Source organism: Vigna angularis, chromosome 5, assembly GCF_016808095.1.
Source record: "Vigna angularis cultivar LongXiaoDou No.4 chromosome 5, ASM1680809v1, whole genome shotgun sequence".
NCBI lineage: Eukaryota > Viridiplantae > Streptophyta > Magnoliopsida > Fabales > Fabaceae > Vigna > Vigna angularis.
Genome location: NC_068974.1, coordinates 27,612,339 through 27,629,362, shown reverse-complemented (window position 1 = coordinate 27,629,362; position 17,024 = coordinate 27,612,339). Strand labels below are relative to the sequence as shown.

The following is a 17,024-nucleotide window of genomic DNA, read 5'->3' as shown; positions in this document are numbered from 1 at the left end:
TGATACCAAAAATGTGACATCCCATTTTAAAAGATTTACCACTATCATGGAATTATCACAAATCCAATAACACAAAACAGTTAGATGACAAGAAAAACATAAAAACTTAGTTATTACAGTTATCCGTGTATAACTATAATATCTTTACTTTTTTATACAGTAAAAACTTCAAAAGAAGTTTGAGTACAAATCTAAAAGTTTTTCAAAAGATTTTAAGTAGTAAAATCAAATAGTTAAACACCTATATATGCATCAGTCTCTTCACTACCTAACATCTGCTCCAAAGCAACTTCCTCCCCTGCTTCCATCGATCAAGTGACAAATTTCCAAACAAGAAAATAAACAAACACAATCACAAGGAAAAATGTTAAGCTAAATTCCAAAAGAAACCAGCTATTAAATCAATTAAAAAATCATTGTACATAATTGGCTATACTCAACATGTTTGTATCATACATATAACCTATTTCCAGACTGAATCATCCGGATATAGTATTAATATCGGATCCTGGCACTTATGGTGATCTTAAATGCTCTATAGAGTCGTTACCAACTTGGTTTTATATTGTCACCACAAGGTTAATCCTTGAACGTCTTAGGTCACCAAACCTCAAGACTAGGATATTCTACTACTCTCACGACATAATCCACTAGTATCTACTTGAGTATGAGTGTTTATTAGAGTGACAGAATAATCTCACATCAATACATACATTATTGAAACCTGCACCATAGAATCCCCAAATAAATCTATGAAATCATACTATAAATGTACATATACGTATCTCGATTAATTACCTCATAGTAAAAGGAAAATCCTTTTATATATAGGTGTAGATAAGGAAGAGTAAAAACAAATAAAAATCTAAAGTAATATATTTGTAGGAAAATTTATTTAAAATAAATTATTTAAAATTTTATAGAATAAATTTTAATTGATTTGAAAGAGGAACTAAATTAAAAAATTATGTGAGATTAAATAAATCTTATTTTGAAAATTCTTTTTTGGAATGCACTCCACGTGTTTTGAAAATTCAATTTCAGAAATTTGATTCGAAACATTCTCTTCCGAAAATTTCATTTCGAAAATTTTAAAAAAGTTGTTTCGAAAAGTTTTTGAAATATATATATTCTGAAAGTCATAAGGTAAAATGATCATTTTAAAAATTTGTGGAGACGAAGGAAGTAAATTCTGCAAGAACAATCTTGGCTATCGAATTTGTGATGAATGTAAAGAAAAAAAAATTCCTTCCATGTGTTCATAGAAAACCCACCAGTTAAAATCCTAAAACAATCTTAACCTCTATTTAAAAACCCATGCTGACAAGTCTAGACTACATGGGTCAAATAACTTGGTGACTTGACTTATATGTCACATGACGCATGAAAATATAAGCTTCAACATATTGAAGTAAAAATAATTCAACCTAGATGCTTCAAATTCTTTTTCAGTTCTAACTTTTGCTTTTACAATTGTCTAATAATGCTTGTTGATAGTTTAAATCTTAATCTTTAATTATAATTTTTGTTATTTTGTTTAATTGTAATAATCTTTTCTGTAAGTGAAAAAGTAAATTTTCACATATACGTTTGGAACATGTATAATGTAATAGATCATTTAACTTGTACTCTTAAATTAAGTGAAGTCTTAATAGGTTTACATTGTATGTGTTTGAAATAAGTAATTTACACATATTTACTTAATTCAAACTTGTATATTAATTTACTTAACATAAAAAAACTAGAAGAATAGATTATTATTTTAATCACGGACGTTTGCAATGAGTAATAGCCTTAATTAATTAAATGAGACTTATTTACTTAATTTGAAGTCTCTATTTATAGAATAAATGAAAATAATCATATAATAACCAATAAAAAATTCAACTATAGAAGAATTCGAGAATCAATCTATATTTTATATTTGTTTTATTTCTTTTTATCATTTATTACTTTAAAAATCCGCTTTTGTTATGTTTATGTTTCTTAATTGTATTTATTGGAAGACGAGCAGTTAGCTTAACCCTAAAATATCCGTTTATGTCACAAGTGTATTTTTACAATGCTTTATAAGATTGATATTTATTTGATTTTCTAAACGACAACAATCAAAACCAAATCCTGTAGTGAACTGGTTTAATTAAAATATAATTCTAAAAAGTTTTGCGAAAATATTTAGAAATTTCAATTCAGCCTCCTTTAACCTAGTCATTTAAATCTAAGAGTTGATCTTGAAATCTTTAAAATTAGTAATTCCCCTTCATAATATTGTAGCACAGGGGAATAGCTTTCTGGAACAAAAACCGAAATGCATTGTAAGACTAGAAAGTAGAAAAAAGAAATACAAGGACTCCATAAAAAATAACAAAGTCTTTTTCTTTCTCTATTTTTCATTTATCTGTTATATATACGATAGTAGAAGTAAGCGGTTTATTTAATGTTAACTTAGCACATTTAAAATTTGTAGAACATTAAGTAGCTTGAGTTCAAGTGAAGAGAAACTAAAAAAATAAAATATGAGAAATGAAATGGACTGTCTTGTAAGGAAAGACAATGAGCATTTCCTCTCACCTTACTTTTAAAACAACTGAATTTTACAATAACAATTTTCTGTCTTCTAAAGGTATTGCTTAAAACTTGCTGCCAAATCTCAACCATGAATCACTGCAGATCTTGCTTATTTACCCATCGATAGGCGTATTTTTTCACTTCAAAATCAGCAAATTCCAGGAACCTATCTACCTTTGATATACAAAGTATTTTCACGTCCTCTAATGTAAATGTCAATCTCAAGTTACGTATATCAAGTTTGCCCTGAAATATGCCTTGTTCACGGCGGAACTCTTGACGAGAGTAATAAAATAGCCACATATGATCTAAGTTGTAAATACTATTACGGGAAACATTTTCACTGAATATTACACAGCACACGACACCAACCCAATTATTGTCATGCACAAAAGGAGAGACATCTATGATTATTGAATTGTCCATGCTCACAACCTGATTGTTGAACCACATTGGTATTTCACTTCCAGGGATAATACTTCCAATACTTGGGATGAAACATTCTGAGTTGTACCACGACTGAGTTTTGTTATGCGTTAGTAGTTTTTTTTCAAATCCAAAAGAGATTAAAAGAAGGAAAGTGTAAGGAAGAAACATGCACACCTGAAGAATTTGTAGCATCCATGAAACAGTCATGCTAGTGCACCGTTCCCTCTCAACTATTTCTGGGCAGTTGAACATCATTAATCCCGTCATATCTTTATAGTCCTCTATTATACGATCGCGGAAGGATACAAAATATTGTATCGGATACGAGTAAAGATTTAAGGGCAAGTGAGTTCGTGAAGGGAGGTCAGGCAAGTATTTCAATCGCTTGCAATTCTCTAAGTTTAAATAATACAGTCTAAAAAGGTCCTTGAGGTTAGGCAATGTAACAAAATTGTTTCCCTTCAAATTTAACTTTTCTAAACAACTTAACTTTCCAATGGCATCAGGGATTTTAACTAAGTTGCAGAATCTTAGATCGAGTACACGCAAACAAGGGAGAGTGGGAGAGGAAGGTAACAAACAACTAACTGACTCTCTTTGTGCTCTGGAATACAACAAACCTAAAGGCCACAAAAGCATTTTTTTTATTAAATGGGATTTTGAGTGGGAATGAATAGGACCGTCAACTAAACAACGCTTCTTCAAATGCTTTGTGTTCCTTGCTTCATCTAATAACTCATTTTTAAACAGTTTTGAACAACCATAGACACCCAAATATTCAAGAGAATTCAGGCCCAATATGCTATTGGGTAAACTTACTAAGTTTTTACAGTTTCTCAAACTCAAAATAGTAAGCTTGCTCAGGAGACCAATCGATGGACTGAGTTTTCGGAGCTGTATGCATTCTTCAAGAATTATCCCTTCAAGATTTAGGGCCTCTGCAACATCTGGCATCTCAACTAATTTTCTAGAGTAAGAGAGATCCAAACGCTTCAAATTAGGTAGCACCTACAATGATTGGCAAATACAAGAACCCACTTAATAATGAAACTTAGATTTTCTTTAATTTATTTCTTAGAAATATAAATTTAATATACATCACCTTTGTACCACTCCATAGTCGTTGAATACTGCTTCCTCTCAATAGTAACTCAACTAGTTTGTGTGGCTGAAAACTTTGAGGCAAACACTCAAAAGGATAATTGTGCCAAATAAGATATCCTAGTTCACTTGAAAGATGACTGAGACTTCCTGAACAGTTCACGTACCCAACTCTAAGATACTTAAGGTGTCTAATTTTCGATAAACCATCTACCCTCACAGTTTTAGAATTCCGTAGTAGATAAACAGCTACGACTTCAAGAATTTCAGTTGTCTACGCACAAAGAATAAAATTGTTACATTTTTCGAAGGATTTTCATGCTCTAAAAAAATGGCAACATAAAATTATAAATGAATCTATTAATTTTACCTGATTGTTTGACATAGCTTTGCAGAAATCTTGGTAATTGCACAACCTACTCCTCTTTAGGGGTTCCTTAGGTGATTCTTCTTTGACAATATACCTGCCCAAGTCCTTCAACAAGCGATGCATATCAATAATCCCACTCCTTTTCGATATTAGTGATTTGTCAAGCAGAACTTGTAGACCATATTCAGGATGAAATCCACGAAACTTTAGAACTTCCGTCACATATTCCTCATCATGATGGCATAGGGCACATGCAATATCCAAAAATATTTCTTTGTCTTCTTCATCCAGCTGATCAAAACTTATACGCAAAACATCCATAATATTTTTACTTTTCTTTTCTTTTAGCCTGGCCAATGCACTTTCCCATTGTGACACATTTCGACCAAACAAAGATGACCCAATTACTTCAATTGCCAACGGATGGCCCTCAGCATAAGATAGTACATCCCATGCCAACTTTTCATAATCACTCAAAATATGATTAACTTTGAAAGCATTTCTACAAAACAGCTGCATGGCATTTTCATCATTCAACGGTTGGACTTGATAAATGTCATTTACTCCATGCGTCCTCAATATATGTTCATCCCTAGAAACTACGATGATTATGCTTCCTCTACCTAAGCATTCACGCAACAAAGTGTCTCTTTTCCCTGTAAACATCCTTAGTTGTTCAACTTCATCAACGTTGTCCAGAACTACAAGTGCCCTAACATTGTGCAACCTAGACCATATCAAACATGTTCCATCACAAGAATTTGAAATCTCTAGATTTTTCTCATTTAGAGACTGAGAAATTAACTGCTTTTGTACACCTAGTGAACTTGAATCTCGATATATTTTGCTTACATCATCAATAAAACAATGAAAATCATATTGATGATATATTCTTTCGTATAAAGCTCGAGCAAGAGTAGTCTTTCCTATGCCACTCATCCCACTGATTCCAACAACTCCAACATTATTAACTGATTGAAGTCTACGCTCTATCCCAACTAGTTCTTCAAGTCTATGCTCTATCCCAACTAGTTCATCCTTTGGAAGACTACAAATTTTGGGACCCAAAGTATTTATTACGTTTTGAACAATTTCTTCAATTTGTACATATTGTGGCCTGAAATTTTAAATGAAACGAAGGAAAATCACCCAATGGAACAAAAAAGAGTATATGCATTTATAGGACAAAATAATATATAATGCAGAAGATTTTAACTTTCAAACTATCATTTGCATGTTTTCTACTAAACCTTTATTTTAACTAGATTTGTCATCAAATCAATTGATACCTTCTATCATCCAAAACTTCTCAAGAATTAATACATTACCTTCTATAAGTTATCTTTACATTGCTAAACCCCCCTCCCAAACTCATACCACTTACACACACCAACCACTGTTTTCTACTTTTCCTAAATTCCTAACATCTCCGAACTCTAGTATAGAAAGGGATAATGAATATTTCAGAAAACAAAAGGACATAGAAAAGGTTATATAACTCACTGCATAATAAATATATAAGTGTGATCAATCTTGAAACGGGAGAGGATAACTCACTTATTTCGAATATCCCAACCAGAGAGATTGGCCACTTGTCTGAGAGCTTCTCTCCATCTCTCAGCTTCCTCCATCTTCGCTTTGTCTTCTCTGAATCTCTTTTCGTGTTCTGCAAATGCATTCTCATAACATTCACTCTGTTTGCGCACCACCGAAGGATCAACGTCATAAAAGACAGGTATAACAGGTCTTGGGGAAGTTTGAACGCAGTTACGTATCTCTGCCAGTTCACGCAAGCACCAGGTGGAGGAAGCATAGTTCTTTGAGAAGACAACAATGAAAAGTCGAGAGCTTTGAATGGCATGGAGGAGCTCGGGTGCTATGGATTCACCTTTTTTGAGATCTTCATCGTCTTTGAAGGCATAGATGGCTTTTCTACGGAGAGCTTGAAAGAGAAAACCAGTGAAGTTGTTGCGTGTGTCTTCACCACGGAAGCTCACAAATACATCGTATCTGTTAATTGCATGAGATGAAGAAGCGGTGTATTGGACGATGGCGTTGGAAGACATAACTGAAAGCCAAAGTTGTTGGGAGAGAAGAGTCTTATTGGAATGACTGTGAAAATGGAAAGCAAACACTGAAGAAATATAAATCCACCCAAGTCTTCGTCAACTCTATTAAATATATATATATATTTAGTATGATTCATTTCCAGCCTATCTGTGATTTTACTTTTTTTTCGTTGAAGCTTCTCTCACATAGCTTTTCCAATAATTGTGCTTATTATAGTCATTAAGTCACATTCTTCGATGCCTTTTATCAGTCAAAATGGGTTCACTTTTATTACCTTTAATAAAAGCTAATATGAAAGCGCTGTTTCTTACGTTATAGTGTTTACTCCACTAAAGATAATATAAGTTATGGAATTTAATTTTTAAATATAACCATTTACAACCAAAACAAAAGTTGCGTGAATGATGGAGGGTTGAAAAGTCTCAACTTCCAACATTTATCATTTCAGATTTTTATTCAACAATCTATGTTTCTTAGATTGTCGAGGGAGTGGTTTTTAGATATTCAACAGTTGGAAAATGGTGTTCCATACATATTAGTTCAGTAATACGTAGAAATGGATATTGGATATACAAAAGTAGTGTCACGGCTTTGTTTATGTTAATTTAATTCAAAAATACTAAAGTCGCACGTACAAGTAATTTTACTTCTACCTAGAAATGGATATTTTTACTTTATTTCAATAAAAAAAATCGGCCGTCAATTCATAGGTATCAGGCACAAAAAGTCGTAAGAGTTTCTCACCGGTTTTTTCATACTATGTACATGATGTGTTGTTGTGTATTTTTTTTATATTTTTTAAAAATATCTAAAAAACACAACAACACATCAATTTTCTAACAAATTTAAAAAAATTAAACCAACATTTAATGAATAAAGACAGTCTGACTACACTTTAATGAACACTAACGTCTCTCGGTAGGTGGCACGAAGCAAGATGGGTGAGTTGGTAAACATCGACGGCGACACTCCGATGGACAAAAGATCGTGACGCTCTAAGGAAGACGAACCACAATGATTGGGTAGGTGAGTAGACGTAAACGACGGTAGCTCAAAACGTGTCTTTGTCGGTGGCGGTTCCAATCAAAGCTTTCAACGCTGCTGGTCACTGGAACGGACACCACTTTGTCACGCGGAACTCCGGCGGACCACGTTTGCACCGACACGTTTCTAGGAAGAGGCGAGTTGGCTGGGTGGGAGGGAGTGGGACTCACTCTAAGGTTCGCTTTCTCTCTCTAAGCTTTGGTTCTCTCTCACCTTGCTTCAGATTCAAATTCTGAAGAGAGAAAATGAACCTCTTCACTTTCAAACCCTTCCCCCAATTCTCTTTCCACGTCATTTTCATTTTTAAATTTTTTTTTCCACGTGGACCACCCAATTTTTGACACATGTTCTGTGTCAAAATATTGTCAAAAGTTGTTGTTGAAGTATCATTTTCCAAAAAATTAATCTCCTCTCCACAGATAGAGCTGTCATTTTAATTTGAAACCCCAAGACCAGCCCTTCTTTAAAATAAGCCCCATTTTCTTGGCCCACGTTTCAGGGGGCTTTTTCAAAGCCCTTGGCCTCAAAAGCCCTATGAAAGAGATTGATATTGGGTTAGGGCCGGGTCAGCCCCTTGACCCCAAACAACAGTTTTCTCGCACTCTCACAACTCCTTCTTCTAGCATCATTTCCTTCACATCTCTCACAAACTTTCTTCCCCGATCATTCTCTTACAAGCACAAACCTACTTCAATCTCTAAAATCCCAAGTTCAAATGCAGAGAACACTCCCCATGATCTCAACATCTTGAACAAGCATAACCAATCGTTGCCTTCTACAATCAAGCAATCACTCTAAAAGACCCCAACTTCTCGGAACAATCTCCACCAATCAAAACCCCTTTTGAATTAGACCCTCCATTGAAGGTAAGTATATTTTTTTTTAGCTTAGCTTCTAAATGTTGAAGCTGTAATATGTTAGTATGAATGAAGATGCAGAATATGTTCGAATGTGATTGTTGATTTTGATAGTGAGTTGGATTGAATGATTACTAACTATAATTCTGAAGTATTTATAAAATGTATGTTGTGAACACTGCTTGTCCAGTTATTGTTGACCGTGAGTAGAAATTTTATTTTAAATTTGAGTTAAACGTCATTGAAATTTTGGAAGATTATTTGAATAAACTTCTCTGCCATCCCAGTAAGAAGCACTGAGAGAGGATCAAGCATCTACTGTTTCTGTCAGTCAGCTCATCTATGGAGATCCTACATTCAGCAACTTTTATACTTACAAAAATAAGAAAAATATGATGACTTTTTTTCTTCTATAAATAGATAAATGATGAAAAATAGACACTTGATAAGAAAATTAAGATAAAAAGCAATGATGAAAATAATTTTTTCTCTGCATGCTACAATAAAAATTCATTACTGACCCTGTTCTGTTAAAAAGAGATTGATAAATTTCACAGACAAAGAACAAAACGAAAGAATTTAAGAAGAAGATATTGAAGAATTTAAGAAGAAGATGCAGACTGAGTTTGAGATGACAGATCTCGACAAACTCAGTTACTTTCTTGGCATGGAAGTCGTGCATACCGAGGTTGGGATGATTATGCATCAGCGTAAGTATGTGAAAGATTTGCTTGAAAGATTTAAAATGAATCAGTGCAACGCTGTGAAAAGTCCGTTGGAGGTGAATGTCAAGTTGATGAATGATGATGCAGAGGAAACGGTAAATGAAACGTTGTATAAACAAATGATTGGATCACTGAGATTTTTTGTGCAATAGCAGACCTGATCTAGCATTCTATGTTGGTGTAACGAGCAGATTCATGAATCAGCCCAGGAGAAGTCATTTACTTGCTGTAAAACGCATAATCAGGTACATAAAGGGCACTTTGAATACTGGAATCTTATTTCCTTATGAAAGAAAGAAACGTGAGCTAGAGTTGATAGGTTTTTGTGACTCGGATTATGGAGGAGATATGGTAGAAAGGAAGAGCACTTCAGGATACATCTTCTTCCTGAACGAGGCACCTATCTCGTGGTGTTCAAAGATAGTTGCACTGTCCAGTTGCGAGGCTGAATAAATAGCAGGATGCTATGGAGCTTGCCAAGGTATTTGGCTTAAAGAATTACTGTCAGAACTGAAGGTTACGAGGGAGAATGCTGTGAAATTAATGATGGACAATACCTCTGCTATCAATCTGGCAAATAATTCTGTAAAGCATGGGAGAAGCAAACATATAGAAGTGAAGTACCACTTCTTGAGAGACATGGTGAATAAAGAGAGAATTGAGCTCTCACATTGCAAAACTGAGGAGCAGTTGGCAAACGTGTTTACTAAAGCATTGGCTGGTGAAAGATTTGATTTTCTGAAAAGAAGAATTGGTGTTGTTTCTCTCAATGAAGTTTGAATTAAGGAAGAGTATTGTGGTGTAATTCAAACAATATTCAAATTCGTTTTCTGTTACTTTCAGTTACTGTTTTATCAGTAACTAAACTTTGTATATAAAGCTTTGCTTTTATCTGTTGTAATAATCAATATTATTCATTCATTCACTTTTGTTGTTTGCTCTCTTTCTGTATCCCACTTCTCTGTTTCAATAATAACAAGCACATAAATCCAGGATAGCAAGTAAACAACAATACTGGTACTTCCAGCAGAAATGCCAAGCTGATACACAATTCCATATTGGAAAAAGAAGAATCGAAGGTCTAAGATTATCTCCAAAAGCTTTCCCCAAAGGCCAGTCACCTTTAGATGATCTTGTTCTTCATACCACCACCTTTCCCAGCTCTGTTCAGCTTTAGCAAACACACTTCCACTGTACCAAATCCAGTTCATAAAATCATCAAAGTCATAAACAGTTTTTAACCAATCAAAGCCAGAAGGATTAAACACAAATGGCACCATAATCCATGACACTACTAAGAACCAACTAGTGATCGTCAACGCTATATAAACAAAGGAAAACGTTTCTTCAACAACATATTTTTGACAACAATTTGACAACAACACGCACTGTCATTGGTTATTTTTATTAAATTTTCTTTAAAGATACATTTTGTTTTGGAGGGCATTTTTGGAATAATTTTTAGAAACTTTTTGGCGCTTTTTAATTTCTGAAACCTAACCCTGCGAAAGTCTCTTTCCTCCTTTTCGAAACTCTCTTTCCCCCTTTTCGAAACTCTCTCTCCCCATTTTCGAAACTTTCTCTCCCCCTTCACCGAAAGATCCTTCAAAACTCTATCTCCGTCATTGAAGTTCCTTCCTTTGAAACTCTCTCCGTCATTGAAGTGGTGTCTCTGTCCACCGTTGTTCGTCCGTCGCTTGGGTCCACCAGTGTCTTTGAAGGAAGTCGTCTCTCTCTCTCTACGCCATTGAAGTGCTTTCTATGCGCCATTTCTCCAAAGCTCTGGTTTTTCCGCTGGCACCGTTGTTCCTTCGTCACTTAGGTGCATTGTTCCTTCCTCTTTGGTTACAAGTGCATCATTCCTGTTTGAAGGGTGCATGACCTCACCTCTCGACCTAGAAACACCTTTACTTGGTCTTCCATCCACATAGGATTGATCAAACTTGAAATTTCTTGTTATGGACACCTTAAACCATGGCCAACAGGGGGATCAATCCATAAAAACTTGAAAACACAGTCGTCAGGACTGTTGGGGAGTGCTTCAGCCATGTCTGGGTAGCACTCCTTAACTTTTGGTACAAAAGGGGATTTTTCCACTGGTAATCGATTACAGGGTCCCTGTAATCGATTACAAGTGCATCATTCCTGTGTCAATGGTGCAGAACCTTACCTCTCAACCTATAAACACCCTTCGTGGGTCTTCCATCTACATAGGACTCACCAAAGTTGAAATTGCTTGTTGTGGATGCCTTAAACCATGACCAACAGGGGGATCAATCCACAAAACCTTGAAAACACAGTCGTCAGGACTGTTAGGGAGTGCTTCGGCCATGTCTGGGTAGCACTCCTCAACTTTTGGTACACAAGGGGATTTTTCCACTAGTAATCAATTATCAGCTCCCTGTAATCGATTACAACAACATCAGTCCTGTGTCAATGATGACGAACAAACAATGATCATGCACCTCACCTCAGTTGGAGAAAATCACCTAAATGAACATTTTTTTTGAAGAAATCAATGACCTAACCTCATTATTGGTGCAGGGAGCACACCCAATAACATTTAACTCACTCACCCATCTCAAAAAATGAAAAATTCAACAAAAATAGAGAATGGGGAGTAATGTTCATCTAGCTAGGGAGTATAGTTGAAGTTTCTGTACAAAATACCCATTTTCCTTTGGTAATCGATTACAGGGGTCTTGTAATCGATTACCAGAGGAAAAAGGGTAATTTGTACAGAAACTTCAACTGTACTCCCGAGCTAGATGAACACTGCTCCCCAACTCTATTTTTCTAACCTTTGCTACTTGTTTTGTTCTTACATTTCTCCACCGAACTCCAAATGACTTGATTCTTATTTTGTTAGAATCTAGACTCAAACAGCTTTCCAACAAAACAAGAATCAACTCATTTGGAATTCGATGGAGAAAGTTATGAGCAAAACAACCAGCAAAGGTCAGAGGTGGTAGAAATATATAAAACGTTAACTTTAAGGAATTAACTGCACCTACTGAAATGTCCAAAAATTATAAATTAGTAGTCATTGGAAAGATGTTTTAGTCTACTTTCTAATAAAAAAAGAATCACATCATTTGGAGGTCGGTGGAAAAAGTTATGATTATAATAGTCAGTAAAGGTAAAAGTTGACAGCATGGGTTGTGCACCTAACCTCAATTGGAGAAAACCACCTAAATGGACATTTTTATTTTGAAGAAATCAATGACCTAACCTCATTATTGGTGCAGAGAGCTCACCGAATAACATTGAACTCACTCACCCATCTCAAAAAGGGAAAAATTCAACAAAAATAGAGAATGGGGAGCAGTGTTCATCTAGCTGAGGAGTACAGTTGAAGTTTCTGTACAAATTACCCTTTTTCCTCTGGTAATCGATTACAGGGGTCTTGTAATCGATTACCAGAGGAAAAAGGGTAATTTGTACAAAAACTTCAACTGTACTCCCCAACTAGATGAACACTGCTCCCCAACTCTGTTTTCCTGAACTTTGCTACTTGTTTTGTTCTTAACTTTCTCCACCGAACTCCAAATGACTTGATTCTTGTTTTGTTGGAATCTAGACTCAAACAGATTTCCAACAAAACAAGAATAAACTCATTTAGAGTTCGATGGAGAAAGTTATGAGCAAAACAACGAGCAAAGGTCAGAGGTGGTTGAAATATATAAAACATTAACTTTAAGGAATTAACTGCACCTACTCAGATGTCCAAAAATTATAAATTAGTAGTCATTGGAAAGAGTTTTTAGTCTACTTTCTAATAAAAAAAGAATCACATCATTTGGAGGTCTGTGGAAAAAGTTATGATTAAAATAGTCAGCAAAGGTCAAAGTTGACAACATGGGTTATGCACCTCACCTCAATTGGAGAAAACCACCTAAATGGACATTTTTATTTTGAAGAAATCAATGACCTAACCTCATTATTGGTGCAGGGAGCACACCCAATAACATTTAACTCACTCACCCATCTCAAAAAATGAAAAATTTAACAAAAATAGAGCATGGGGAGTACTGTTCATCCAGGTGGGGAGTACAGTTGTTAATTTTTTGTCAAAATTGCGTTGTTAGAATATCGCGATCCATAAACAAAAGTGTCAGTAGCTACAGGACTATGTGATGCATAAATTACAAGTATTAGCCCAACTCAATTGCTTTCACAAAATGCCTACGAGCAAAGAGTCTATAGATTTCAGCAAATCTCTTGTGCTCAACAACAAAACCACGACCAGTAGCTCGATATTTCGCCCCACCATGCAGAACAGTCCGACCAAAGAAATGACTACGAGTGCCCATTGAGAATGTGTAAAAAACTGATGAAAGCTGGAGCTGCATTGTCAAGAAATCCCAGATGGCTTGAAGGAACCCATGCTCAAGGTAATTTTCTACAATCATGGGAAGGGCAGTGAAAAGTCCAAGTTGGATGATGAACTGTTGATTCAAGATGGTACCAAGTGCTTCATTGTTATTGCAGTTACTTTCCATTGCATTCTCAACCTTTGCTTCAAACATTGATACTTGATTCAACCCAACATCCCTGCCTTTGCCAACCTGAATGTATTCATGGTGAGTGACATTCCCTCCACGAAGAGTACAATTAAATCCAGAAAAGATGTCCTCACTTATGCTGATCACTCTGGAAGCTTTACTGATACCACCTCGAGTCAAGAACCAAAATCTGTCAAATACATCTGGGTGACCGTAATGCATTCTAACCTTCAAAGGATTTGCCAAAACCCTCTGGCCTAAGGTGACAAAACTTGTTTCCTGAGCTGACATGAACCAGGCAAGAGAAGAAACAGAACCAGTAAAAATGTTTTCCCTAACTCCCAAAGTAGTGGGTCTTCGGATACCATAGTAATGCCTGTATTCTTCCCAGAGATTTCGCATTTTAAGAGCTTTCTCAAAGTAGTTGTCCTGATTCATATCAATAGTCTGGACTGCATCACCACGGGTGACGATGATGGCATGATTTTGATTTTCTGGCTTTCCTTCCCCCAAGCTTCAAGGGCCCAGGCAACTTTACTCGGTAAATTTCCACCTCATTCTGCAACTGTTGGCCATACTTAACAAGAACAGAGTAATACTCCTTCTCATCCCTTTCAGTGGTTTTCTCATCAACATAAGCAACTCGACGAGCCTCATTTTTTTGCATTAGATACAAAATTTCATCAGCCTGAGGATCCTTCTTTTCCTTCTGAGTTCATAAGCAACTCCAAGAGTCTCATTATTTTAATTAAAAAAAAATTATTTAAAGAGTAAAATTGAAAAACAAAAGTGAACACCAACAAGAAAAATCCTTTTATATATAGATATAGATAAAGATGAGTAAAAACAAATAAAAATAAAAAATAATATATTTGTAGGAAAATTTATTTAAAAAAAATATTTTAAATTTTATAAAATAAATTTTAATTGATTTGAAAGAGGAACTAAATTAAAAAATTATGTGAGATTAAATAAATTTTATTTTGAAATTTTTTTTTGGAATGTATTCCACGTGTTTTGAAAATTAAATTTTAAAAATTTGATTCTAAACATTATTTTCATGAAATTTCATTTCGAAAATTCTAAAAAAGTTGTTTCAAAAAGTTTTTAAAATATATATATATATATTCTGAAAGTATCAGATGATCATTTGAAAAATTTGAGGAAACGCAGGGAGTAAAGTCTGCAAGAACAAACTTGGCTATAGAATTTGTGGTGAATCTCAAAAACAAAATTTCCTTCATGTGTTCATAGAAAACCGACCGGTTAAAATCCTAAAACAATCTTAATCTATTTAGAAATCCATGTTAGACAAGTCTATACACTAGTAAAAAAACTCCATTCTAACGCGCCTTATAGACATCGGTTTTACGAAAACCAAAACAGATGAAAATGCGATGGCATTTTTGCAATTTCAACGACTTTATAGACTTCGGTTCAAGAGGAGTTGAGACATAAAGTGTATATTGGCATCGGTTGCCCTTGGACCCGAGGCAATAGGGCCTTTGTAAGTTTGAACGAAGCTTTTATGCTTCGGTTTTGTGTGCACCCGAGGCGTATAATTCATGTTTAGGCATCAGGTCAGGTGAATAACGAAGCAGTATTGTTTCATTACTTCGGTTAAAATGAGAACCGAAGCAATTGCTTTTATATTTTTCCCAATTAACCCTAAGCGCTCTTCGTTCTTCTTTTATCTCCGCAGCATCCAAAAGCTTTGATGCGTCCAACTTTCTTCTTCCTCTACATCTCCATCATTGTTGCCACTGCTTGCCGCACCTCCCCCGCCGCTGCTCGTCGCGCCTCCCCTGCCGCTGCTCGTCGCGCCTCCCCTGCCGCTGCTCGTCGCGCCTCCGTGGCGGCGCTCCCCCTGCCTCTGTCGCGTTCTCCACCATTGCTCCCCTCCCTTGCTGCGCCTCCACCACCACTCATTCACTCATTTCTCGCCGCGCCTCCACTACCCTTGTTGTCGTGCCACCACCACCCACCGCCCTTTGCCTACCCTTCCTTTTGGCCCCCTTCTTTTCGACCCACTTCTCTTAAAGCTCTAGGTTTTTCTGAATTTGATTCGCCGCGCCTCCACTCTCTTTCCTTTCCGCAACATGGCCACTGCTTCCATCGGAACTTCCCCACCGCTCTCGTTGCTTCCTACCAATCTGGAGCCTCTTCTGGTGCGTTTTCTGGACACTCTATTTCTTCAATTCATCTTCAATTCAATCCATTTTAATGCAAACCGTTCAGCCAAGATTAGAAGAAGATGAAGTTTCATAAAGTAGATTATTGGAATTTTCTTTTTTCTTTTACCTTTCAAGGAAAATTATTAATTAATCCTACATATGTATCTATAAAAGTATAACTCCTGTACAGTTTGTAAATTGAAAGCAGTAATGCAAGATTGTTGGTGTGTGTGCTTTTGAACTGCATCTTTTGTTTGTAAATTGTAACAGGGATTGACTCATTTTGATGAGATATTGCGAGAAGCTGATGGTATCATCCTCTGTAAATTATCTAGTCACTAGCATTAGATTCACTACTTGTTTTTGATTATTTGTTAATACTTCTTCCACCTTCATGGTGTTTATTAATGGTTGTATCTTACTTTGTTTTTCCATTTTACGGTGTAGGTAGTGATGCAATAGTTCTAGGGGCAGACACTTTGCGGGGATTATATCCTGTGAAGACTATTTCCACTGTTGGAAAAATTTGTGCCGAAGTGGGAACTAAAATGTATTCTTTAAACCATACAGGCCTCAAACACAGAGTAATAATCCTTAAATCCTGCTGTCAATGAAACTTAAAATAAAAAAAGACATACTGCCTCGGTTCAGAGGAACCGAGGCATAAAATTCTGCTGAAAAAAAATAAAAAATCTATTGCATCGTTTCTTTTAAACCGAGGCGAAATCCTCCACCTTTTTGTCCCGGTTCACAACCGAGGCATAAAGTTGTTTACTTTTTGTCTCGCCTGTATATGACTCGGTTCAAAAATCGCTGCCTATAGGCGAAAATAACCGTTGTCGTTTCCCCTTACTGCACTAGTGATACTACATGATTCAAATAACTTGGTCGATATCTTAGATTATTTGACTCACAAAGTTTTATTATTCATGTTTTATATTGTAACATCCCAAAAATACAATAATAAACCATATAATCGAATAATTACATTCAATAATATAGCAGGTCAGTCTTACACTATACAAGAACGTACGGTCTCGGCCGAACGGCCTTGCAGAAAGAGTTACCGTATTTAAACAATACATGAGTACGAGTCTGACCGAACGGTTTAATAAAACCAAATACCGAACGGTCATTCATACAAAGATGAGAAAGAGGTGAAAGACCGCCTCATTACAAAA

General features: G+C 35.6%; 3 protein-coding genes across 4 annotated transcripts; 1 reads left to right on the top strand and 2 right to left on the bottom strand.

Moving 5' to 3' along the window:
• Nucleotides 1-2,502: 2,502 nt before the first annotated feature.
• Nucleotides 2,503-6,590, bottom strand: LOC108340229 (disease resistance protein Roq1). Of its 2 annotated transcripts, XM_017577454.2 has the most exons (5): nucleotides 6,026-6,590; nucleotides 4,469-5,585; nucleotides 4,100-4,372; nucleotides 3,172-4,005; nucleotides 2,503-3,087 (listed from the first exon to the last, which is right to left on the bottom strand). In XM_017577454.2, exons 1-5 carry the CDS (start codon nucleotides 6,532-6,534, stop codon nucleotides 2,662-2,664), a joined length of 3,159 nt encoding a protein of 1,052 aa, XP_017432943.1. In that variant the 5' UTR covers nucleotides 6,535-6,590; the 3' UTR covers nucleotides 2,503-2,661. The 2 variants fall into 2 exon arrangements, with proteins under 2 accessions (XP_017432943.1, XP_017432942.1); XM_017577453.2 differs by having other exon boundaries at nucleotides 2,503-4,005.
• A 2,462-nt stretch (nucleotides 6,591-9,052) lies between these two features.
• On the top strand, nucleotides 9,053-9,617 carry LOC128196706 (secreted RxLR effector protein 161-like). The gene is made up of 2 exons (XM_052878216.1): nucleotides 9,053-9,273; nucleotides 9,320-9,617. The coding sequence occupies exons 1-2, from the start codon at nucleotides 9,053-9,055 to the stop codon at nucleotides 9,615-9,617; spliced, it is 519 nt and encodes a 172-aa protein (XP_052734176.1).
• Nucleotides 9,618-13,291: 3,674 nt separating this feature from the next.
• Nucleotides 13,292-14,341, bottom strand: LOC108339356 (callose synthase 11-like). Its single transcript, XM_052877637.1, has one exon. It carries the CDS (start codon nucleotides 14,105-14,107, stop codon nucleotides 13,319-13,321), a length of 789 nt encoding a protein of 262 aa, XP_052733597.1. The 5' UTR covers nucleotides 14,108-14,341; the 3' UTR covers nucleotides 13,292-13,318.
• Nucleotides 14,342-17,024: the final 2,683 nt, after the last annotated feature.